The 26,554-nt window shown below is 40.9% G+C and overlaps 2 protein-coding genes across 3 annotated transcripts; one reads left to right on the forward strand and one right to left on the reverse strand.

Moving 5' to 3' along the window:
* Positions 1 to 14,533: 14,533 nt before the first annotated feature.
* On the forward strand, positions 14,534 to 24,781 carry LOC110866875. 2 transcript variants are annotated; one of them, XM_035975241.1, is made up of 9 exons: positions 14,566 to 14,635; positions 15,993 to 16,151; positions 16,780 to 17,022; positions 17,109 to 17,311; positions 17,416 to 17,863; positions 17,968 to 18,324; positions 18,415 to 18,593; positions 19,019 to 21,982; positions 22,062 to 24,781. In XM_035975241.1, exons 3-9 carry the CDS (start codon positions 16,821 to 16,823, stop codon positions 24,627 to 24,629), a joined length of 6,921 nt encoding a protein of 2,306 aa, XP_035831134.1. In that variant the 5' UTR covers positions 14,566 to 14,635; positions 15,993 to 16,151; positions 16,780 to 16,820; the 3' UTR covers positions 24,630 to 24,781. The 2 variants fall into 2 exon arrangements, with proteins under 2 accessions (XP_021971713.2, XP_035831134.1); XM_022116021.2 differs by lacking the exon at positions 15,993 to 16,151 and having other exon boundaries at positions 14,534 to 14,635.
* A 29-nt stretch (positions 24,782 to 24,810) lies between these two features.
* LOC110866876 (receptor kinase-like protein Xa21) lies at positions 24,811 to 26,530 on the reverse strand. The gene is made up of 2 exons (XM_022116022.2): positions 25,255 to 26,530; positions 24,811 to 25,184 (listed from the first exon to the last, which is right to left on the reverse strand). The coding sequence occupies exons 1-2, from the start codon at positions 26,528 to 26,530 to the stop codon at positions 24,811 to 24,813; spliced, it is 1,650 nt and encodes a 549-aa protein (XP_021971714.2).
* Positions 26,531 to 26,554: the final 24 nt, after the last annotated feature.

Consider the following 26,554-nt stretch of genomic DNA (forward strand, 5'->3'; position numbering starts at 1 on the left):
CTCAACGATCCGCAACGACGCTTCGCTCCACGTGCAAGACTCGACACAATAGGTGGTATGATTTATATTATATTGTCGGTTAGATAGTTCACACTGTGCATTAATTAACGTGATAATTGCTATTTGAACCTTGTGTGCTTACTTTCTACTGTCGTCCCACACTTACGCACTTTCGCGGCACTTTTCCTCACTTACGTTGCTTCGTTGTGAAGATCATGAACGGACGCGGAGGACGTATCAACCTAACTCAAGCCCAGTTGACGGCTTTGATCAATGAACGAGTTGCTGAGGCACTCGCAGCTGTCCCTGCAGGAGGTATAACCTGCCATATCAACCCATCTTAGGATGTTTAGGTCCTACCCTCGCGGACCAACTCTTGTGTTTAATCTTGTCTTTTCGTTCTCGCGCGACAGGTCAACCTGCACAGCCTCCTGTGTGCACGTTCAAAACATTCATGGATTGTCGACCTAGTACTTTCAGCGGCACAGAAGGAGCTGTAGGTCTTCTCCACTGGTTCGAGAAGCTTGAGTCTGTTTTGAGATGTGTTAATGCCCTGAAGATCGTAGGGTGAAATTTGCTACTGGAACGCTTGAAGGTGCTGCGTTAACCTGGTGGAAAGCACAGGTTCAACTGCTTGGGCTGGCGGTTGCTAATGCCACCCCATGGAATGACTTCAAAGAACTGATCAAAGAAGAGTACTGTAGTCATGACGACATCCACAAGCTAGAGGTGGATTTTTTCAATCTGAAAATGACGGGGTCGGAAATTGAGGCGTACTCAAAGAGATCAAATGAATTAGCCATCTTGTGTCCCACTATGGTGGACCCTCCCATCAAACATATTGAGCTTTACCTCAAGGGTCTTGTACCAGATATTCAGAGTCACGTGACTTCAGCTAACCTGGGTAACATTCAGCAAATCATCCGGTTGGCTCATCGTCTCACTGATCAGGCAGTTGAGCAGAACAGGTTGCCCAAGCGTATTAGTGCTACTACTACTAATGCCCCCAATGATAACAAGCGAAAGTGGGATGGAAATTCGGGCAAGGGTTCTACATCAGTTCAGACTCAGTCCCAGCAGCGAAAGACAGATGAGTACAGGAGCCCCAGTCAGCAGTCTTCTGGGAATCAAGGTCAGGGTGGATACAAGGGAAATCACCCTAAATGAAATCGATGTAATTTGCACCACAGTGGGCCGTGCAACAAAGGTCGTTGTCTGAGGTGTAACAAGCTGGGTCATGAAGCCAAGGATTGCAGGAGCCCACGTCCTGCGAATCAGAATCGCCAACAACAACAACCAACTCCACAGAACCACTAGTAGCAGCAACAGCAGGGAAACAAAGGATGCTTTCAGTGTGGCGCTGAAGGCCACTTTAAGAGGAACTGCCCCCAACTGAACCAGAATCAGAACAACAACAACTAAGGAAACGGGAATAACAATGGAGGCAACAATGGAGGCAACAACAGGGGTATCAATAATGGCAATGGCGCCTGAGGTCGTGCCTTCGTGATTGGTCAGGGTGATGCAAGGAACGACCCCAATGTTATGATGGGTAAGTTTCTTCTGGACGACTTCGTTGTTACTGTTTTATTTGTTTCGGGTGCCGATACTAGTTATGTGTCCTTAAAAGTTAGCCAAATGCTTAAGCGCACTCCAACACCTCTGAACACCAAACACACGGTAGAACTAGCAAACGGTAAAAGTCTTGAAGCCACACACATAGTTAAGGGCTGTAACCTCGTCTTAGCTGGTCAGACCTTTTCTATCGACCTCATCCCTATCGTTCTGGGTAGTTTCGACGTCGTTCTTGGAATCGATTGGCTATCTCAACACCAAGAGGAGATTAATTTCAAGGAGAAAATCGTCCGTATCCCTCGTTCTGGTAAAAAAAACCCTAGAAATTCGTGGCGACAAGAGTGGTGCTGTTGTGGGAATCATCTCTTTCCTTAAGGCCCAGAAGTGTTTGCAAAAGGGCCACATCACTATTCTAGCCCTCGTTTCTGATGCCTCCTCGGAAGAAAGGAAGATAGAAGACATACCTGTTGTACGTGATATTCTTGAGGTATTTCCTGAGGAATTACCTGGTCTTCCGCCTCATCGTCAAGTTGAATTCCAAATCGAGCTAGCCCCTGGAGCAGCGCCTATAGCTCGAGCACCTTATCGTCTAGCCCCATCAGAACTTGAAGAACTGTCCACGCAACTACAAGAACTCTTGGAAAAGGGTTTCATACGTCCTAGCTCTTCGTCTTGGGGAGCTCCAGTGTTATTCGTGAAAAAGAAAGACGGTACCTTTAGAATGTGTATTGATTACCGCGAACTCAACAAGGTGATCGTGAAGAATCGTTATCCTCTCCCACACATTGATGACTTATTCGACCAGTTGCAAGGGTCGAGCTTCTATTCCAAGATTAACCTAAGGTCAGGCTACCATCAACTGAGAGTCTGAGAAGAGGATGCCCCTAAAACAGCATTCGGGACTCGGTATGGGCATTACGAGTTTCTGGTTATACCCTTCGGATTGACGAATGCACCTGCGGTCTTCATGGACCTCATGAACCGAGTGTGCAAACCTTACCTGGAGAAATTTGTCATAGTCTTCATCGACGACATCCTGATCTATTTTAAGAATCAGGAGGAACACGAGCAACATCTGAGGCTTATTCTGGAACTTCTTCGAAAAGAGCAGTCGTATGCCAAGTTTTCGAAATGTGAATTTTGGCTTCGCGAAGTCCACTTCCTAGGCCATGTGGTAAACAAGGATGGAATTCATGTGGATCCATCTAAGGTTGAATCGATCAAGAACTGGCCTGCACCCTGTACACCAACAGAAATTCGCCAATTCTTGGGTTTGGCAGGCTACTACAGAAGATTCATCAAGGATTTCTCTAAGATTGCGCAACCTCTCACTTCACTAACTCAGAAGGGTGTCATCTATCGTTGGGGTGATGCACAGGAGTCCGCATTTCAGCACTTAAAGGATAGACTTTGTAGTGCGCCTATCTTCTCATTGCCTGAAGGCACATATGATTTTATTGTTTATTGCGACGCTTCCATCCAAGGACTTGGTTGCGTGTTAATGCAACGTGACAAGGTCATTGCCTACGCATCGCGCCAACTTAAAGTTCACGAAAGAAACTACACTATGCACGACTTAGAATTGGGAGCAGTTGTCTTCGCACTTAAGATATAGAGACATTACCTGTACGGTACCAAGTGCACCATATACACCGATCACAGGAGACTCGAGCATATCTTCAAGCAAAAGGAGTTAAACACGCGACAACGCCGGTGGGTCGAGCTCTTGAATGATTATGAATGCGCTATCAAATACCATCCGGGCAAGGCCAATGTTGTGGACGACGCCCTTAGTCGAAAGGATACTATACCTAAGCGTGTACGTGCGTTACAGCTTACCATCCAATCTAACCTTCCCGCTCAGATTCGCGATGCTCAGGTTGAAGCATTGAAAGCAGAAAACATTAGGGCTGAGTCCCTACGAGGATCGAGGCAACGGCTAGAACAAAAGGAAAACAGCGCCTACTATGTTAACGGGTGCATCTGGGTTCCACTGTATGGAGACTTACGCGAGCTTGTGATGGATGAGGCACATAAGTCTCGTTCTTCAGTACATCCTGGTTAGGATAAGATGTACCACGATCTAAAGACTACATACTGGTGGCCTGGTATGAAAGCCAGCATAGCAACCTACGTTAGTAAATGTTTGACTTGTGCTAGGGTCAAGGTCGAATACTAGAAACCATCAGGCCCACTCCAACAACCAGAGATCCCGAAATGGAAATGGGAGCAAATTTCCATGGATTTCTGTCACACCCAGATTTCCACGTGTCACCGGTGGGCCCGGTGTGGGGTACAGTGACGTAGTTGGCATCGTCATAGACAATCAACACAATATAATAATGCACAGCGGAAGCAGAATAGATACATTTCAACTTTTAAATAAATTGCAATAATAACTATCACAGTAGTTGAAACGGATCCACAGGCGGATCAAATAAAAATAAGATAAAATTGTTCAACAGTTATTTGTCGTCCGAGCTTGCGAGACTATAGTGGACGCTCTTAGGAAACAGCCAGCCTATTTCGTATAGTACCTGCACTTAACCTTTTGGGAAAAATACGTCAGTTTACACTGGTAAATACAAATCGACTGACTCATTTTGAAAATGATTGAAAATTGATTTAAATGCACAAGGCATAAATATTTTTATTAACTTGGGATATTTATGCAATATAAACTTGTGAACGAATTACATGCACTCGTATCTTTGGTGGCCCGGGATCTACTGTCCGGGCTAAAGATTAAATGACACACCACATTAAAGAGTTATACACGCCGAGTGTACGCCTACACCCCGTGCTCTGGTCGTGGCCATCTCGTAAGATAATGCCAAGGATATCCGGGACACGGTCAATAACCCCCCAAAGCCTAAAGTAAGACAAGACTGTTTAAACGAGTCGCACAAGCTATTCAAGACTGTACACCCATAAGGTGCAGGACTTGTGCGCCCGATCAAGCGGTATTTTAAATACCGTACCCCAAGCCCGTATAGGGAAAATAAGTCAAAATGTATTTACCTGAGCAAGTACAAGTCACAAATGATAAGTGTTGGTAGCTTTTACTGGGCCTCCTAATCTGGAACAAAGGTTTATAATTAACCTATTAGATTTCTAACGGGTCTTTTATTTAAGCCTTAGCTTTGACCGGTTAGTTTTAAGGACGATACGGTACAAGCGCACGATTAAGCGAAAGACCGGATAGAATGTGATTTAGACCCGACAAGTTTGAATACTTGTATAATATGGGTATACTAAATACATTCTGGATTTTGAGATAAAAATGATAACGTTTGACCCGTTTCGGTCAATTTACGCAAACTAGTTACGTAAATCGAACCGAACGCAAAAAGGGCGTTACGGGTAGCCAAAAGTATCAAATGCAAGTTCCCTGAGATAATATGCTTTAAATATGATATAATATCAGTAAGTTATGTTCTATATTGCCCGGAATAATTTTAAACTCAATTTATGCCTTAGAAGGGCATTTTGGTCATTTAAAAGATTATAAAAGAGTCATATTAGAAATCTGAGTTTCGGGTCTGGTTTATACAGTAAATACACTTCATTTAACATGTTATAACAGTAGGGTATGACCCATACACCAAACTTAACATTTAAAATTAAACTATGCACCGTAGGGGTATTTTAGTAAATTCACAAGGGCTAAAAATGTCAAAACTGGAAATCTGAGTTCATATACTTATACTTACTGTTATTATATGAAAATATGCTAATTACATCAGTAGGTATAAGTCTTATATGTTTAAAATGAGTATAACGCTTACTATGCGCTAAAAATGCTTAAAATGCGATTTAACGCCGTTTCCGGGTTTTCAAAATAAATCTGGGATTTTTATATTTCCAGAATACTTAAAATAATTTATTTAACATATAAAATCAGTAGGAAAAGGTTTCGGGTCAAAAGAATGCATAAAACTCATTTTATGGCTTAAACGGTCAAAACCGACATAAACCGAAATAACTAAGCGATCTAAGATCCGTTCAGCCAAAAATAAATTAAAAATCATCAAAAATCCCAAAATATTATATAACATCAGTGGGTAAAAAGTTTTGTATCAAAACGTGGCCAGAAATGGGTTATACGCGAAAAGGGCCGTTTATGTAACTTAAGAATATAGTTTTACGCTAATGGCCATCACTCAAAATCTGGACCACCAACTGATCCGAAATTTTCGGTGCAAGTTTATATATTAGAAATAAAGATTTCTACTCTTTCACTTTTCCAAAAATCACGTTTTATATCAAAAAGGGCAAAATAGTCAACTTTTAAGCATAATCGGAAACATGCAAATGAATCGGCTAAGTATAGACTCAAACAACAAAAATTCCAGAGAGTTTTACCAAAATAAAAATGGTCAAAAATACTCTCCAATACAGATCTCAAACATGCATGTACGAATCCGAATCGATAGTCTACGAATTAGTCGTTTTACAAGACTTTCGGTTCCGATTCGTATCTATACTAAAGATTGTCGAGTTGATCATGGTAAAACACATTCTTATATTCATTATAAAGCTATCTATGATGATCAAACAGATTGCATGTCATCTACATTACCATTTAAGCTATTTTTCACAAAAACCATTTCTGTTGACTTTTTAGAAACAAGTTTGACTCGACAATTAACATGCATAAAGTGGAATCAGAGAATACCCTTTTGAGGGTTTGTTTCCCACATAATTACCAACATATATCTGGTTTCAATTTGAGAAATGACTGAGTGAAACTCGTTTAATCAGAAAGTCAAAGTATAAGAACAATCAGTTTGACTTTTACAAATAATCGATGCAAGAACGAATTAAGGACTGAATTAGAAGCTTACAAAGGTCCTATTGATGCTTAGCTAACTCTAGGATTCGGCCTTGATGTTCAGATTTGCTCCAGAAGTTGCTTGTGAAGTTCTTGAAAGTTGAGAGCTTCTTGGTTACTATGAAAATGCTCAAGAATTGGTCTTTTGATCTGATTTAAAGCTGGATTCAGAGGTTACTGTTGTCCTAGCCATGCAAGCAATTTTATTGGAGCAATTGGAGGTGAAAAACAGCTGGTTAGCACTCAAATTCGGACCCAAATAACCCAATTTCGCGAAATCTGTTACTGGTAGCCCCACGCGGCCCACCTGGGCATGTCCAGGCGGGTCGCCTGACCCTCTGATCAGCCAAACAAGTTTCAAACATGGCAGATTTGGTCCCTGAACTTGCACGCGATGTTTCGGCTACTTATTTTGACTCGTAAACCCCCAAACTTGGTTTCTAAGAACCTTAGGACATTTACCAACATGGTAATGTCCTCGGATAACTTTGCGCTCAACCGAAAAGCCATGAAATTCGACGTTGACGCTTTTAACCCCTCAAGTACGGTTTTGGCCATAACTTTCTCATACGTTGACGAAACTTCACGAAATTTTAACCACATATTCTAGTGAGTATATTTTCGGATCTCAAAGCTTCGAGTCTGCCAAAAGTTCACTCAGAGGTATAAATTCAACATGTTGACACTTTTGGCCCCTATAGTTTGTAATTCCTCACTTTTAGGCATTTTCCGCTTCGTATGATCCATGAACCATCCGTTTAAGGTTATAAACATTATGTTGGGTTATCATAGAGTCTATTTATCCATTGTTGACACTTTGGACCCTTACGTTCCATAGTTTTCACAGTTTGTCACTTTTAGTCCCTCTAAAGTATACTTTCACATACCGGAACCTTATGACACGTGTCAAGACATTATTGGACGAAATTTTTCGAGGTGTTACAATTTCGTTACTGGCCTGCCTAGATCTCAACGCGGAAATGATACCATTTGGGTGATCGTGGATCGACTGACAAAGTCTGCACATTTCCTGGCTATCAAGGAAACGGATAAGTTTTCTACTCTAGCAGACATTTACCTAAAGGAAGTAGTATCAAGGCATGGAGTGCCAACCTCCATCATCTCTGATCGAGACCCACGTTTTACATCTGAATTGTGGCAAGCCATGCACAAATCCTTTGGCTCTCGATTAGACATGAGCACGGCATATCATCCACAGACGAATGGGCAATCTGAACGCACCATCCAAACCCTTGAAGACATGCTTAGGGCATGTGTAATCGATTTTGGTAACGGCTGGGAAAAACACCTCCCGTTAGTGGAGTTTTCGTATAACAACAGTTACCACACCAGCATCCAGGCCGCTCCGTTCGAGGCATTGTACGGACGGAAGTGCCGATCACCTCTTTGTTGGGCAGAGGTTGGCGACAGTCAAATCACTGGCCCAGAACTTGTAGTAGATACAACCGAGAAGATTGCTCAGATACGACAACGAATGGCGGCAGCTCGTGACCGTCAGAAAAGCTATGCTGATAAGCGAAGAAAGCTACTCGAGTTCCAGGTTGGGGACCGGGTGCTACTCAAAGTCTCACCTTGGAAAGGTGTAGTTCGTTTTGGCAAGTGAGGCAAACTCAACCCGCGATATGTTGGGCCCTTTGAAATCATTGAGAAAATTGGCAAAGTCGCTTACAAGCTGAATCTACCAGCCGAACTCAGCGGAGTTCACAATGTTTTCCATGTGTCGAATATGAAGAAGTGTCTGTCAGATGAGACCCTCATAGTTCCCTTAAAGGAGCTCACTATCGACGACCAGCTGCGATTCTTCGAAGAACCAGTAGAGATTACGGATCGAGATGTTAAGATTCTCAAGCGTACCAGAATACCTCTCGTCCGAGTTCGTTGGGATTTCCGTCGTGGCCCAGAGTATACCTGGGAACGAGAAGACCAAATGAAACTCAAGTACCCCCAGCTGTTTAAGAAAAGTGCAACCACTACTGAGACTGAAGCTACTGCAGAATTTCAGGACGAAATTCCAAACCAACGGGGGGATGATGGGACACCCAAGGAAAATCAGGAAAACCACGCAACTTAACTAGCTTCCTCAGTAACCACGTGCTAAATTTCGGGACGAAATTCTCTTAACAGAGGGAGAATGTGACAACCCTCAAAAATTTCATGTAACCGTACAATTTATTTATGTTAATTAAAGTGCTTGATGACTGTGTGGAATTACTTAACTGCTTTCTGGTTACTGCGTCATACCTGCATGTGCTTGTTAACATACTAGTCTTGTGCAAAGAAGTTACTAAATAGTCCTGTATGCTTTCCTAGGTGCCGGGAATTAATTGTGACACAAAAAGTTATATAAAAGACACTTTACGGAATAATTAAGCACTTTAACGGAACGATACCCAACCGAACAACCGAACATTACCCAGAATACCAAAATAATGCTAGAAGCATTGTTTCTATTTTTCTAAGCTAGTTAGGGCCCCCGAACACCCTAACACACTATATACTACACAACACACCATAAGACACTAACTAAACTTTTGAATTCCAACCAAATCACTAACTAATAGTTGAAACCCAACCCTATACCCCCCCTGGCGACGGTCACCATGGGTGGCCCACCCATGGATTTGTTTCAATATTAAATTGTGATCTTGTTGCTAGCATGGGAACATATTACACATAAGGTATTAACATGTTGAGGAGTTATAAGTAGTAACCTTAGGTTCATCATCCTCTCACTTCTCAACACCCATTTCACTCAAACACTCTCCTCCTCTCTTCCTTTGTTTCGGCCGCCAACCACCATCACCATACCACTACCTTCAACTCATTTTCCATTCATTCCACAAACATACATAGGTGTTAAAGTGCATACAACGAAGCTCGATGTGTTCGGAAGTTCAAGGACCTCTCTAGATTTCTTTTATCCACCCGTTTTCTCTAGTGTTTCTTCCCTAGCTTAAAAGCTAGTGGTAAGCTCCTTTGATCTTCATTTGCTTCATATTTTTGATGGTTAATAGTTAGGTTATGATGAAAACTTAAGAACACTAGAAGATCATATGCAAAAGTCTTGAACTAAAAGCTAACTTAATGATGAAATATTGTTAAAATGAAGAAGTGATGATATGAATGATGTTGTCTTGTATTATTGATGATTTCTTGTTGCTTGTTTGATGATTACTAGAGATATGATGTTAAACATCATGGTTAAAACTTGTTAAAGTAAGATTAAAAGCTTAAGTTAACAAGTTAGGAGGTGATTAGTGATTTCCATAAAAGAATCACCTCCATGTTTAAGCATGAACTTGGTAACAATAAGCCAACGAAAGACAAACCATGTTTTCGAAAACAACTTAAAACTAAACAACCAAACGTGAACTCACTCAACTTTGTTGTTGACTCATTGTTACATGCCTTACAGGTCGTTAAATGCTTATGGAGCTTGCACGAGGAGGCGGTTGTTGTGGAATATGGATTGTTATGTTCCGTGTTAAACATTTAATCCTTATGAACTTATTAAACCTACGTCTTGGACTTTAAACTTATGAACTTTGAACTGATGTTTTGGGTTGTACCTTTAATGCTTCCGCTGTTTAATTTGAACTTGGTTAACTAGCTTTTGGTCACCAATTGTATTGTGGTTGGTTTTATTTACTTAATTTCGTTGTTCAAAATGATTGGTGGCTCGATCCTGGTCGTGTCACGCCTCCAAGCGGTGATACTCCGCATGGTGGATTTTGCGGGTGTGACAAAATATGTAAAAGACACTTCTTGTATTAATGAAATAAGTTTGGGACGAGGCCTTGATTACCATAGCTTGTGTCTTACATGTAACATTTTCGTAACTGCTAAGCATTCCACGTGTGCGAATGATTGTGCCGTCTAGTTTTCGTAGTTTGTATGTGCCTATCTGAAAGGCGCAAGAGAATGTACCTTCATGTCAATCTCGGGGAAAGAATAGCAATCTCCATGGCACGCTTTATTCAGAACCTTATAGTCGATGCACAAGCGCTAACTGCTGTTTGATTTAGGTACCATAACTGGGTTGGCGACCCATGTGTGGTATCTAACTTCTCGGATTATAGCTGCTTTGAGGAGAACGTTGATTTGCTCATTCATTGTTTTTCTGCGCTGAGACTTCTTTTGGCTTGCACCACTAGTTTAATCGAAAGGAAATTTTTCAAAGGGTGCTTTGTAATGTCACGCAGGACACCCACCATATCTTCATGTGTCCATGCGAAAATGTCCATATTCCTGAACAATAGTTGCTTTAGGTGTGCGCGAATATTTTCAGATATGGCGTAACCAAGAGTGGTTGTTTACTTCGGGCACTTGTGGTTAAGGATCCACACTCCCGGATTTGTTTGAGGCGCAGACTTTGTCACCTTTGCTAGACGTGATTCTTCCGCGACCATGACCTCCTTTTTGGCGTAAATGATCGCCACCCCAACTTCGGTTGGGATACCGATTGTAGAATGGGGTGTGGACGTCACCATGTTGAAGTCTCCCTAAGATTCCCTTCATAACAGAATTGTCGTGACGGGAATTCACGGGTAAGACCATGAAATTAACGTCTTCTGTTCTCGATTGCTTCCCGTCAGTGAGCATAATGGGAAAGGAAATCTGGCCCAAGGGCAGGACTGGTTCGTTGCAGAAGCCTGTGAGCGGGTAGTCCATTGGCTCGAGGCACGCCTTGTCCTCAAGGTCGAACTGATTGAAACACAGTTCGTATATCATTTCAGTTGCGCTTCCACCATCGACGAAGACGTAGTCGGTTCAGTAGTGGCCTATTACGCCGGTGATGACGACAGGTAGTTTATCACGTGGTCCACCATGCACCACTGGGGCTTTCACTTTGCTGGTGTTGCTGTTTGTTTCTATTTTTCATGTTTTTCCTCAGTCCGCCTTGAACCATGTGCATGTCTAACTGGCCGATTTTCTTGTTGCTTGGACCTTCGTCCTTGTGCTCTATCTATCGTGTTTCTTTTCAAACATTTTGCAGCAAATGTGTTAAATTCATGCTCTTCAAAAGCTTTCCCGATATCCGCTCGCAAACGGATACAGTTGATGTAACCCGTATCCTAGTGATATTCGTTGTACAGTTAGGGTCTTGGCCTTTTTTGTTGCGCATGGGTTGTGCATGCTTAAACCGGTGATTCTCCGTGCTCAGAATCTCCATTGGGGTTTTCATGAAAGAAGTCTAGTTCTTTTCTCTGTTATCTTGTTTGACAGTGTTTTTGTAACTGATGCGGTTGATACTTTCACAGACATCATCTGTTGAGCTAGGCCTTTCTTCATCATGGTTTATGGATTGAATACGCTTCCAGACGGAGTTCCTGCCTTTCTTGCCCCACTGACCTTGCTCTTGATGATTGTTGTTATACTGATGACTTCTTCCTATAGTGAGGTTCCGTTCAATCTGTGTGAATACCTTTGCAGTAGACATAATTTTGTCCCAATCTTTGGGCATGCCTTCCCTGACAGATATGGTTCTGATGAGGTCGTCACAGCGCACAACCTTCGTGAAATGCGCGCACATTAAATTCTCGTTAACGCCGCCTATCTCAAGGCATTCTTTGTTGAAGCATGTGATAAAGTCTTCAATATCTTCATTATCTATACGCCATATGATATGTTCATGACGTTAATGGTGTCTTTGGCGTGGTGTCGTTGTTGGCTGAAATGTTGTAGAAATTTTGCCTTTAAGTTTGTGAAGGATTCTATCTTGCCAACAGGTAGACTTTCAAACCATGCGCAGGTCGCGCCAGTGAGGATTTGAACGAAGAGATCACACCACATGGGGTATGTCCAGCAGCTGACCACTCCTGCGCCGGTGAATAGTCAAATATGGTCATCTAGGTCTGACAAGCCTGTGAAATTTCCAACGTTTGGTGGGAGTTTTGCCTTCGCTAATGGTGCTAGCGCGATGTCTGCTATAAATTTTGATTGTTCTACAGCTGCTGTCGGCCTATACACTAAGCTGTAATTGTGTTCAACGTATGGGTTATAAACTGCGTGGGACGTGGTTTGTGGGTGGCATGGTTACCATGAACTTTGGTGGTGGGGTACACGCTCGTGTTGTCAGTGGTATCGTAAGTTTGATCATACATAGGGTAGTACGAATCATCGACCTCTTTTGTGCACGTGTCCCATTGTTCATCGAGAATAGTTCGCGGTTGCAGGAGCATGTGGACTGGTGTCCTTGCACGTGCATTGCATGAAGCATTGATGGTATGACAAGTATCCCTATCACCGAGATGAAGTCGACCCCCACTCCTGTGTCCGACCGACACATGTGATGGTGTGCTGTAAGGAGGTGGAAAGCTGGAACTTAAGGCGTGCGCGGTTGGTCCTTGTGGAGTTTGAGCGACCATCTGCGCATACAGAGCGGTTATCGCTGCTTGCTGTTTCATGAGTCAAGAGGCAGGTGTTTCACCTTCTGTTAACAATGAAAAGAGCTGCGCAATTGGGTCTGCGTATTGGATGGATGGGTCTGGATTCGCGGGTGCAGTGTTGTTGAGGTGGTGGAGAGTGCTAGTGTTGTGTTCCACTCGTTTGTAACTGCTATCATGGGCTTCGGGACCGTGCAAGGTGGCCCCTATAACCGCATATTTGGTTACCGAATCGTAAGGTGGAAGTAGTTCGTTCGGATCAACTATTTGATTAGAACGAAAAAGAAAATAAATGACAAGTAATAGTAAAAAGCGGATAGCGTTGATGAAGAAACACTAAGTCTAAACCATAGGGTTTAGGCTTATGGATAGAGTATGGTCTCGACAAGATAGTTAATCTTCGATCCCTCCTTGATCAGTGGAATATTCAGTTGGTCTCTTTTGACACGACAAATAGTGATTGCAGAGATAAAGGGACGTTGGCGTACGGTGATTGGTACCACGTGGCCTGCCGAGTGTACTTGTTGTTGAGTGTGTCATCAGTTGTAGATGGAGATAGTGGAGCAGTAAATGACGCACCCTGATTGGCTACACATCATTGTCCTTTTGTACTATTTTCTCTGACACGATTGATCATCGTGGGACTTGTTCGGGCAGAGCCTGGAGCACGCTGATTGGTTGAAGGCTTTTGTCATTTGTACTATCTGTACTTGCACTGGCTGCCATTACCGTGTGTGCCGAATAAGGTCCGCGCAGGAGCTCTGGGAGCAGCTGAGTGTTGTGTTGATTAAGTTTGGGTATGGTCCTCTACGCACATGGGTTGTAAGGCTAAGGTCGACAATTCTTAACACGACTCCAACCCGACACGAAAAAAAACAGCTTTGTGTCGACTAACACGACCCGTTTAAAAAACAGGTTGGGTTCAGGTTGAGTCGTATTAAAAACAGGTCGGGTTTGGTTGACCCATATAAAAACGGGTTGACCCGCTAACCCATTTAACTATTAAAAAAAACTTTTATACTTTTGTTTTTATTTTTTCCGTTTCTATTTTACATGGTTAGTCATAATAATATTAGTTTTAACACATTATATTTTTTATTTGTCACACTCATACTCAACGTTAAACATGTTATCGAGAAACCGCTTAAAACTCAACAATTCGCTTATAATCGTCAACTTGTATGACTCATTTTAAAATACGGGTTAAACGGGTCGGGTTGACCCGCATTTGTATGTGTGCGAGTTAGGGTTGAAATATTTGATCCAAATAATAATATGAGTGAAGTTCGGGTTTAACACTACAACCCCTCAACCCGTCAACCCATTAAAGTGACACCATTGATAACTAAAAGTAAAAAAGAAAGCGTGTCAGACCTTGGTGGCATTAGGGCGGTGCAATGGCGGTTTTCCCAACTCCATACAAACTAAAGATCCCAAAACGGTCCATTTCACAACTTCAGAAAAAGTCATCTCTTACTTTCTCTTTCAAACCATAATTGAATATTACATCTTCGACGGAGATCACAAATGGCACCTCAGCACAATTGTGGAATATCTTGTTATTCTAACACCATTAACCGTGTTACCTGCTCTTGTTGGACTAACCGCGGTTTAGAATTTACCGATCATTTGTCGTTAAATATTTGGAATTTTATGCATCAACGTTGCTATTTAAATTTCAGCATGATTTCGTCAGTTGTTACATGTTGTGGTGGTTGGTGGATTCTCTCACTACTCGTTGTGACATTTGGCAGTTGTCTTAGATTTTTGTTATTGCTGTTACGGCGATCATTTTCGGATTACGATTTCAAACTTCAAGGTTTGTTAAATACTTTAAATGAATGCAGTTAGTTGCAATATTCTATTGTTTATATTATATTTTGTTAGTAAATTCTGTTTTCTTGACCAAATGTATTGATACAGGGCATGTAAATGAACTAAATGTTTACTTAACTGTTTGTGTACTGCTCGCCATAAAAAGAATGAATACGAACACATGTTTTGTTTGTTCATTTACGTTTATGAATCTCGGTTTTTGTTCTTTTAATTAAAGAATGAAATTATTAATTTATTATATTATGTTAGTTTATTTATGTCCATTCGTTTAAATATTAATGCGTTCAACACACATTTATTTATATATATTTGTTTGTTTTATATTTTTTAATACAAAAGTTTATATTGCTTCATTTATCTTCGTTTGTGTTTGTTCATAGGTGTTCATATAAGTTCATGAATTTTTCGTTTGGAATGTTAACGAATGAACACAAACATGTTAATGTTAATTTTCTTAATGAACGAACATGAACATGCGCCGGTTCGTGTTTTTTACAAGCCGTATTGATGATGATTTGTGCATTGTGTATTGGAATTGGTAAAAGAAGTGTATTTTTTAGGGTGAGTGATTTGGCGGCAGTTTATTTAGTTATTTCTATAGTTATGGCATATATTTGGATTCATTGTATATGTGCTAGTGTAGTCCTTGTGCTTTGAGAACTTGCAACTAAGTACCTTGATAGTTTTATAACTAGTTAACTATAACATTGTGTACTCTTTAAAGTCATGTGTTTGCTAGTTTTATCGTTTGCACGATGTCGATCACAGTGTTAGGATCCATGAAGTTCGATGACAAAGGATATTTAAACATTTAACGATTGTTATATGGAGGAGTGATGAATAACATGCTAACTAGAGGTTTTGATATAAGTTAGTGGTTGGTAATGGATTTTATGCATTCAGTAGGTTGAGCTAGTTATAACTAGAGCTTTTTATATAATCAAGAAAATTATAAAACTAAAAGTTCACTTCTGTACAGGTTTTACTTGTAAATTGTTGATGTAAATTTTGATAAAAAGCTTTACCCTTGTTAATTGTTATAGTTTAGTTGGAACTAGAGGGGTGTAAAGTATGCATTTCTAAACTCAGAGGGTTGTCATAAACTTTCTCAAACCATATAGGGTAGTCAGAGAGAAAGAGAGAGATAGAGACTGATCCTATGAATAAGTACTTAGAATTTAAATTCTCTTTAAATACTCATTTCAATGAGGAGATCCTACTTCAGACTTTGTAATGTTAGAATATGTTGGAGGAAAGGAAGGCGCGATATGAGGGAGCGGTTTTGCAGACTATGGAATTCCTGTTTGTAGAACAGAATGCTCACATAAGATCTATTGCAGTTTGCAGGAGTTAACTCATTGTATTAACTAGGAAATCTTGGAGATAAAGTATACGCCATCATGTTTAAGATTCTTCTAATGTTCCAAGTACCAAATGCCGTTGTTCATGCATTACAAGAACATCTACTTACACTGGCTTGAGTTTGATTGAGAAAACTTGTTAGTCCACATTCTTCTCATCTTTATATAATTCCATTTACAAACTATTTCCTTTTCGGCAAAATTATAACCAAAATGATTTTCCTTCATATTTACGCATGTGTGTTGTCGTGTTGATGAACCTGAAAAGTTAATTATTATTACAAAATTTTTATCTTTCGGACGATTCCGAACTGCATTTCATTGTAAACATCAACAAGAACTTGGTCTTTGTCTTTGTCTTGGGTGGTGAGGTGGCCAGGAAAATACTTAATATATTCCAGTTTTAGTATCTTTGTCATTGTATTCTTTTAGCTTTGATATTGTGCATAAGACAAAAGAATAGAATGCATGCAAGCACTCTCTCTTGTAAGAATTGGACAAAGAATCTTGTGTTAATTTGCATTTTATCATGTATTAATTCTGCAAAAAAAAAAATGTAGTTATTTGTTTTAGTTAAGTGGACTTTTTTTCTGGTAGGCTGTGTGTATAAGATAATAAAGGTTTGACTTCTTTCCATATTAGTTGATGTTTATATCATTCTAGTTGTAACTCCTGGTATTAGTTACTGGATACCGTGTAATTTTATCGAGTAAATTTCTCAACCACAATGAAAATTATGTCTCACTTATTCATTTGACCTTAACAGGCACTGGCGTAAAAAAATAAGATCTAAAATATTCTGAAAAAATGGACTTAAAGCAATCAGTAGCAGACCAATTTACAAATTTGCATCCATGTATGCCTGTGAACACACGGATCGCCATATTAGGAGGTGGGCCTAGTGGTTTATCAGCCGCTTATGCACTTGCTAAGCTTGGGTATAATAATGTGACCCTTGTAGAGAAATACCACACAGTCAGCGGCATGTGTGAATCAGCTGAGATCGAAGGCAAGATGCACCTCTTTTACATTTGCAAGTTCGGTGATTAAATATCGCGGTAATTTTGTGATGTTAACGTAACTTTATAATTACAGGGAAAGTTTATGACCTCGGAGGTCAAGTTCTCGCAGCAAATAGTGCTCCCACTATTTTTCACTTAGCGAAAGAACTCGGGTCTGAACTGGAAGAAATGGACTCTCATAAACTGGCCCTAATCGACAGTTCAACCGGGAAATATGAAGACATAAAAGTTGCTGATGATTATCTCGCTGTCGTTTCATTGACCTTAGAACTCCAGGTTTATAACTTCACCTATTTCTATGTTCCAACACATTTGGTTATTTAATTTCATTTGGAATTTAAAGATTAAAAATAATACTATCTTGATGTATAATGTTGTAGGATAAGGCAAAGAATTCAGGTCGAAATGGAGTTCATGCGATTAGCGAGTTTGCTTCAGAACAAGTTCCTGAATTCCTGGAAACTAAAGGACTAAAATCTGTTCCAAATTCAGTTGTTTACGGATACACTGCTTCTGGTTACGGATTTGTTGAAGATATGCCGTATGCTTACATTCACGAGTTCACACGAACTTCGATGGCTGGTAAAATACGACGTTTTAAGGGTGGCTACATGGGATTCTGGCAGAAATTGAGTAAATCTCTTCCCGTTAATATTCAATGCAACACTGAAGTTTTAGCCATTAAACGCAACTCCTCAAGTGTGTCGGTCAACATCAAGAATAGTATCGGGGAAGTTGAAACTGTCGAGTTTGATAAAGTCATCATTTCCGGCGCTTTTCCTTTCACAAATGGGAAAATGTACAGATCACCAACCTATGTTTCACCAGGTAACATATATAAATTTTAACGGATGTATTTATTTTTTTATATTGAAATTATTATTTGTGTCACATGTTAATTAAATTGATGTTATTTTCTCTTGCAACTACAGAAACTAATAAGGGGTTGATGGATTTGAGTGATCTTGAGAAGGAGTTGTTTAGTAAAGTGGAGACGATAGATTACTATACGACCGTCATGAAAATAAAAGGGCTAGATCATTTGCCGATAGGGTTTTATTACTTTGCTGAGTTCATGAATCCTTCAACTATAGGAAATCCGGTGGCGGTTCAGAAATTTTATGCTGATACAGATATATATCTTTTTTGGTCTTATGGTAACGCTGTTGATGTTACGGGACCACGGGTCACTGAACTTGCAACTGAAGTGGTTAACAGCATGGGGGGTCAAGTTGAGAGTGTTATATTGCAGCGACGATTTAAATATTTTCCTCATGTTAGTAGCCAAGGTATGGTAAAGAAAAAGTTAATATGCTCATTTGTGGACTCCATTAAATTTTACTAACAGTTAACGCGTGTTTATATATATACAAATGCAGATATGAAGGATGGATTTTATAATAGAATGGAGAATGAACTTCAAGGTCAACAGAACACTTACTATGTAGGTGGACTTGTTGCATTTGAGCTTACAGAGCGAAATTCATCGTATTCTATGAATCTAATTCGCAAACACTTTGCGAATGATGATCCTTTGCCGAAATTTCCATACGTGAAGGTAAATTAATATAATCATTAATCGGAATACTATTACTAGAGGTGTAGAGGTGTCAGTACTCAGTATTGACCCTTTACGACATTTACTTATGAATGGATTGATCTGGGTTATGTGTTTTATCTCTTGTGAGTCAAACATGTAAATTTCTAGAAAAAAAAGTTTGAAAGGGAACCGGGCAAATGGGTTGAAAGTAGTATCGATTGTTTTTTAAATGCATACAACTTCCTAAATCACTATATTTAAAGAGTTAACTTATTGATGAAATAACATAATATTATCATATTCGACACATTATATTCAAAGTTTTTGTCCCGCCTATTTTGCCACCTCTAAGTATTACAAAACTATGTGATTTAGTCTAGAATCTGGATAGTTTTATATTTTTTGTTGAACTCACAGGGTAATATATATCCTCTCTTTTGCAGAGATTGTTTCCGCTTTTATCGGATAGTTGGGACAGGAACCCAGAACCGTTGGATGAATATCCGGGGGTAACATTCCCCGACTTAAATAGCCTTGATGGCTATTTAAAGCACTGGGGAACTCATGAACTAACTCGAGAAAAAACGCTCTACACTTGGATCAATGATGATGGCGAGGAAGCATACAAGAGGACATATGCCGAACTTAATGCCAATGCTTCTTGCATTGCTCATAAGCTGTTAACGGGCTCAAAGCCCGTTATCAGACCTGGTGACCGGGTCTTGTTGCTCCATGTTCCCGGGCTCGATTTTGTAGACGCTTTTTTCGGTTGTTTACGAGCCCGAGTACTCCCCGTTCCTGTTCTTCCTCCTGACCCCCTTCAAAGAGGTGGCCAGGCACTTTTGAAGTTAGAAAATATCGCTAAGTCGAGCAATGCAAAGGCGATATTATCGACTGTGCTTTACCATGGCGCTGTAAGGGCGGGGAACGTAAAGAACTTGATCTCGTTGTCTAGTAAAGGCGGAAAAAGCTCCGCAAAGTGGCCTAACCTTCCATGGATACATACCGATTCACTTGTGAAGAATGCTAAAGGCGCTAACTTCGACATTAAAGACGATTCTGAACCGATGAGGGACGATCTTTGTTTTCTTCAGTTTACTTCTGGATCAACTGGTGATGCTAAAGGGGTTATGATAACACATGGTGGGTTAATCCATAATGTTAAGTTGATGAGAAAGAGATATCAAAGCACGTCGAGAACGGTTTTAGTAAGTTGGCTTCCTCAGTACCACGACATGGGCCTGATCGGTGGGCTTTTTACGTCTCTTGTGAGCGGCGGTTCTGCAATTCTTCTCTCGCCAATGACATTCATTGTGCATCCGTTATTATGGCTTCAAACGATGAGCAAGTATCGCGCCACTCACAGTGCTGGCCCAAACTTCGCATTCGAACTTGTGGTCAGAAGATTAGAGGGTGCCAAAGATAAAGTGCTGGATTATGATCTTTCTTCTATGAAGTTTCTCATGATTGCTGCCGAACCCGTTAGGCAAAAAACTCTCATGAAGTTTATTCAGCTCACCGCACCGTTCGGCCTTTCTCAACATGTAATGGCTCCTGGTTACGGATTGGCCGAAAATTGTGTTTATGTTTGTTGTGCATATGGAGAGAAGAAGCCCATTTTGATAGATTGGCAAGGAAGGGTATGCTGCGGTTATGTTCATCCGAGTGACGAAGATGTTGACATTAAGATAGTTGATCCAGAAACTTGTTTAGAACATGACGAGCCCGGGAAGGAAGGAGAGATATGGATTAGCAGCCCGAGTGCGGGGATCGGGTACTGGGAGAAAGAAGAATTGAGTCAAAGTACTTTCAAGAATTCACTCGAAAACTGTTCGGGTAAAATATATACAAGAACTGGTGATTTGGGAAGGATAATAGATGGAAACTTGTTCATCACTGGAAGAATAAAAGATCTTATTATTGTTGGTGGAAGAAATATATACTCAGCTGATATCGAAAAGACGGTTGAAAGTGCTTCGGAGTTTTTACGCCCCGGTTGCTGCGCTGTGATTGGTGTCCCGGAGGAAACGTTATCAACGAAGGGGATATCGGTTCCGGATGGTTCCGATCAAGTTGGTTTGGTTGTGATTGCCGAGGTTAGAGACGGTAAACCCGTTAACAAAGAAGTGGTTCAACAAATTCAGGCCCGGGTTGCAGAAGAACATGGTGTCTCTATCGCTTCTGTTAAACTGATCAAGCCGCGAACCATCAGTAAAACGACTTCTGGAAAGCTAAAACGATTTGAATGTCTTAAACAGTTTACTGATGGAACTTTGAATCTTGTCCCGGAACCGATAGTGACCAAGAAAAGGTTGATGAGGTCGTACACAACCGGAACATGTCGAGAAGGGAATACACCCAGGCCTGATTTCGTGGCGAATCGCCCGTTGCCGGATGCTGGGCCGAGTCACAAAGAGATTGAAGAGTTTTTGAAAGGTTTAGTTTCTGAGCAAACCGGGATTTCGGTCAACAAGATCTCAACAACGGAAGGTTTGACGTCTTACGGGATTGACTCGATTGGCGTCGTTAGAGCTGCACAGAAGCTTTCGGATTTTCTTGGAGTTCCTGTTGGTGCAGTTGATGTATTTACAGCCACTTGCATTTCAGATTTAGCAAGCTTCTCGGAAAATCTTGTGATGAAGTCTCAACCGAACCAAACAACTCAACCGTTTTCTGTTGTTACAGACCACGGAGACGAAGGTAACGTTGACTTGTTGACCGAGGTCTCAACGCTACACCAGTTTGGTATCTGGACATTACAAATATTGGCACTTGTGTATATGTGCATGATGCTTGTTCTTCCGGCTTATCAATCGATTTCCATGTTCATGAAGTTTATTCCTTCTGGACATTCATGGACGGGGTATATAACTTCTTTACTTATCGCTCCCATTGTTTGGATCTTCTGCATATTCGCGACTTGCATCTCAGTGGCGTTCTTTGGTACATCGTTTCTCCAGCCAAATTACGCTTTGACCCCTGAGGTCTCCATATGGTCAATGGATTTTGTGAAGTGGTGGACTCTTTACAAGGCCCAAGATATTGCTTCTAATGTCATGGCGGTTCATTTGAGGGGGACGGTTTTTTTGAAATACTGGTTTGAGTTGTTTGGTGCAAGAATCGGTTCATCAGTTCTATTAGATACAGTCAATATTACGGATCCGGCTCTCGTTTCTATAGGAGATCAAGCTGTGGTTGCCGAAGGAGCATTGATTCAAGGACATGAAGTGAGAAATGGAGTTTTGAGTTTTATGCCAATTAGGATCGGTCAACGCTCTGAAATCGGTCCTTACGCTGTGATCCAAAGAGGAAGCATTTTAGGTGAAGAGGCTAAAGTTGGAACTTTACAGAAAACGGAAACCGGAAAGCCTGTTTCTAGATCAGGCAGGCGCAAAAACGTTCAAAAGGTAATTTGCAACTTATATACTTCTTAACGAGTCAAATAAAAATGTAGATGTTGATGTTTCATGTTTTGTTTCGTCACAGGATGTGGCGAACGATACTCAAACCGAAGCGATCTATCACCTGATGGGTATTTATGTGGTCGGGTTTCTTAGTTCTCTTTCAGCCGCAATTGCATACTTCCTTTATGTCTCTATATATCAAGAATCACCATCTCTTAAACACTTCTCATTTCTCTGTGTTGCCGGGGCTTTTCACTGGCTTCCTTTCACCATCATTGCGTATGCAGCCATGATCTTCACTACCTCGGTGCACCCACTGACCTTTGCCACAACACTATCCGCCGGTTACCTCGCTCATGGCTTGATCCTCAGCCTTTTAACCTGCACCGTCACACGGTTTCTTGACAAAGAAGACGAAAGCCCGTTTGAACAGTGGCTTCGCCACAGAATAAACATTGCTTGCCATCTCAGATTCGCTAAGCTTCTTTCTGGAACCGAAGCCTTCTGCGTGTACTTGCGACTGTTGGGTGCTAAAATCGGAAACCATTGTTCGATTCGCGCCATTAATCCGGTTTCAGACCCGAGGTTGATTTCACTTGGTGCTGGTGTTCATTTGGGTGACTTTAGCAGGATAGTCGCTGGGTTTTATGCGAGAAACGGGTTCAAAAGTGGGAATATCAAAGTCGATGATAACGCAGTGGTTGGGAGTCAAAGCATTTTGCTTCCGGGTTCAGTTGTTGAAAACAGCGTGATTCTTGGAGCTCTTTCGGTCGCTCCAGTTGATTCGGTTCTCAAACGGGGCGGTGTTTACATCGGGTCTGAAACTCCTGTTATGATAAAGAACACCATGCATGATTTAGACGACCGCATTGAAGAAATGGACATGAAATACAAGAAGATTGTCGGTAATCTAGCTGCTAATCTTGCTGCCACTACTCTTAAAGTCAAGTCAAGATACTTTCATCGGATCGGAGTTAGTGGAAAGGGTGTTCTCAAGATTTACGACAACATAACCGGGTTCCCGAATCACAAAATCTTTTACCCCGGGAAGAATTACCCTGTGATTATCAGACACAGTAACAGCTTAAGTGCAGATGATGATGCAAGAATCGATGCACGCGGTGCAGCTGTGAGAATACTAACTGAAACCGGACCTGAAACTCCGCTTCTTGACCTGACTTTGAAAAGTGGCAATGCATTCTACGCGAGAACGATCTCTGATTTTGCCACATGGCTTGTTTGTGGGTTGCCAGCTAGAGAGCAGCACGTGAAGCGGGTCCCGCATGTGCGTGATGCTGTATGGACATCTCTTCGAAACACGGATTCATTCACTAACCTGCATTACTTCTCAAACATATGCAGGCTTTTTCGGTTTGAAGATGGAAGTGAAATGTATGTGAAGTTTAAACTAAGACCTTTTGATGATAAGATCACTGAAGATTCGGGTAAGGTTGAACCGATTGGAATTCTTCCTCCAGAAACTGGTGCAATTCCAAGAGATGTTAATGACAAACGGCCACCGCTTTTCCTTGCTGATGATTTTAAAACCCGTGTGAGTCAGCCGGGTGGTGTCCGGTATATTTTCCAGTTACAGTTCCGACCCGTGCCCAATGATGATGTCACCAAAGATGTCGCCCTTGATTGCACAAAACCATGGGACGCGACAGAATTCCCATACGTCGATGTGGGAGAGATAACGATCGACCAGAACAACACTCAACAACAATCTGAGGAACTGGAGTTTAATCCTTTTCTCAGATGCAATGAGGTGGATGTTATTCGCGCCACGTCAGCTTCGCAAAGTGCTTCAATCGATCACGGCCGTTCATTGATATATGAAATATGTCAGCATTTGAGAAATGGTCAACCGCTTCCTGAGTCCTGGAGGAATTTCATAGAGCAGTCAGACGTCAAAGTTGACCTGTCGGGATGTCCAATGGCAGCCACATTAGCGACGGAAAACAAGTCAACCGAAGTGACTCTCACAAGAACTTGGTATCAAACTTCATGGACGCTATTCGGTCAACCTTTGTTGCAGACATTCTTGCCTTACTACCTTATGGGATTACTAATCGCGGGTCCTCTAAACTTAATGTTTTATGTAAAAGAAAAGAACGGGTACCCAGTTCAGTGGCTGCTGCCAGTATTTTGGGTGTGGTCTGGTATGTGGGCAGGGTTAGCATGTGTTATCGCCAAATGGGTCGTCGTCGGAAAGAAGAAAGATGGTGGGAGCGTGCTGATATGGGGAAAAGAAGTTTTCATGGACACGATATGGCAGGCGTTCAGGACATTAGTAGGGGAGTATTTTATGGAAATGGTGAGTGGTTCGTTTTTGTTTACAGTGTGGATGAAGATGATGGGATCGGAGATTGATTTGAACCAAGGGGTTTATGTGGACAGCATGGGGGCGGTGTTGAACCCGGAGATGGTGGAGATAGAGGGCGGTGGATGTGTGGGGCGGGAGGCACTGCTGTTTGGTCATATATATGAAGGTGATGGTGGAAAGGTGAAGTTTGGGAAGATTAGAATTGGGGAAGATGGATTTGTAGGGAGTAGAAGTGTTGTTATGCCAGGAGTGAATGTGGAGAATGGGGGCAGTCTTAGTGCACTCTCACTTGCATTCAAGGGAGAAATCATCAAGTCAAAATAGTTTTTGTTATGTTATATGTGGTTTAATAACATTTACATCATATAACTGATGTAACAAAATAAAACATTTCACATTTATTAAACTATCAATACAAAACATGTCCTGCAAGTGATATCATGAAACATGCCTCCTAGATGCAGTTTTTAATTAAACTAGTGTTGCGAATAATAAACATAGTACTTCAAATATTTTGAAGCATATGCAAAACATGCTGTAGTTCATACACAACTTCCTTCATATCCATCCGTTGTTGTGGAGAATCAAGAGAACATGATACTCCAATCCTGACTGTTAAAGCTAGACATTCCTCTATTTTGTTTGCATTTGCTTCATTGTTTTGCTTAAAAGTTTCATCCTCTTGATGAACATTTAGAATGTTAACATCAATAACATCGGTTACATGGTCTTGCAAGGCTGCGGAAGCAAATTTGTGAAGGCTAAGATCCTCGTTAAAGATGTTGTCAGTCGGCCTTTTCCCGGTCATCACCTCGAGTAATAATATTCCAAAACTATATACATCCCCACTACTTGTCATCTCATTTCCAAGACCATACTCTGTAATTCATAAGCAATTACTTTAAAAATAGTAATTTTATAAGCAAGTAAATATTGAACTTTGTTTTACCTGGAGCGGCATAACCAATTGTTCCTCTACTCCCGGTTGAGCTGTGTGGGTATGAAATTCCAAAAAATCTAGCTAAACCGAAATCTCCAACATGAGCCACCATATCATCATCTAGTAGAATATTGCTAGGCTTCAAGTCACCATGAACAATAAGTGGTACACACTGATTGTGAATATAATCAAGTGCAAAAGCTACATCCATAAGAATATTTATTATCTGAAGAAGGTTTAGTCTTGATGTACGTTCACCTGAATGCAACCAATTATGTAAACTCCCGTTGGGCATGAACTCGTAAACCAACGCTTTAAAATCATTCCCTTGAAAGTCGACACTCGAACATGAAGTTATTATCTTCAACAAATTTCGGTGTCGAATGTTCCGCCATACTTCACACTCCCTCATAAAGCTTCTTTGAGCTCCTTGATTTTGAAGATGTAGAACTTTTACTGCAACAAATTTATCATTATCTTCATCAAGGATTCCTTTATAAACTGAACCGGATCCGCCATTTCCAATTAAATTGGCTTCGGAGAACCCATCGGTAGCCTTGAGAAGTTGATTGTAAGAAACTTTTCTGCATTGTTTGCTTGCTAATGATTGAGCCAGTTGGCTCTTTCTTTTCCTCTTACACCAAACATATACTAAACATATTATGGTGAAAAGTGTGGATGCAGTCGAAATGACTATCATAAACACTTGAAATTTTCTTTTTACGTTTCTTAGCTTTTTGCATTTAGGTAACCCAAGTTCAACAATGCCACCACAAAGCTTACTATTCCCTGAAAACGAGAATGCACTTGCATTGACGAATACTCCTAGAATTGGTACTTCGCCCTCAAAATCATTGAAAGATATGTCCAAGTTTTCTAGCGAAAAACGTTCAAAGAATCGAGGAATCTGGCCCGATAAATTATTATGAGAAATATCAAGTACCATCAATCCTTTCAAGGAACTTAGTGATTGGGGTATCATACCTTGAAACGAATTGCCTCTTAGGGACAACCCTAAAAGGCTTGCACATCCACCAAGACTACTAGGAATGTTACCTGATAAATTATTATACGATAAGTCTAGTAGACTCAGAGTGTTGAGGTCTCCAACCTCTATTGGAAGTGAACCACATAGGTTGTTATGAGAAAAGTCCAATATTATGGATAGAGATGAAAGTTGAAGAAGTTGTGTAGGTATTTCTCCACTAAGCTTGTTGTTACTGAGCCCCAATTCTAATAGACTGTGACAATTTTTCAGACTTGATGGAATAACCCCTTCCAACATGTTTGAAGATAAATAAAGTTTGAT

The sequence above is a fragment of the Helianthus annuus genome, chromosome 7, assembly GCF_002127325.2.
Source record: "Helianthus annuus cultivar XRQ/B chromosome 7, HanXRQr2.0-SUNRISE, whole genome shotgun sequence".
Taxonomy (NCBI): domain Eukaryota; kingdom Viridiplantae; phylum Streptophyta; class Magnoliopsida; order Asterales; family Asteraceae; genus Helianthus; species Helianthus annuus.

Excerpts from the sequence above, each read along its gene's own strand:
- LOC110866876 (XM_022116022.2), bottom strand. The coding sequence starts at position 26,530 with ATGTTGGAAGGGGTTATTCCATCAAGTCTGAAAAATTGTCACAGTCTA. Across the intron at positions 25,185-25,254 it reads AATTGGTTATGCCGCTCCAG|AGTATGGTCTTGGAAATGAG; the intron begins GTAAAACAAAGT and ends TATGAATTACAG.
- LOC110866875 (XM_022116021.2), top strand. The coding sequence starts at position 16,821 with ATGGACTTAAAGCAATCAGTAGCAGACCAATTTACAAATTTGCATCCA. Across the intron at positions 18,325-18,414 it reads TCCTCATGTTAGTAGCCAAG|ATATGAAGGATGGATTTTAT; the intron begins GTATGGTAAAGA and ends ATACAAATGCAG. Across the intron at positions 18,594-19,018 it reads CGAAATTTCCATACGTGAAG|AGATTGTTTCCGCTTTTATC; the intron begins GTAAATTAATAT and ends TCTCTTTTGCAG.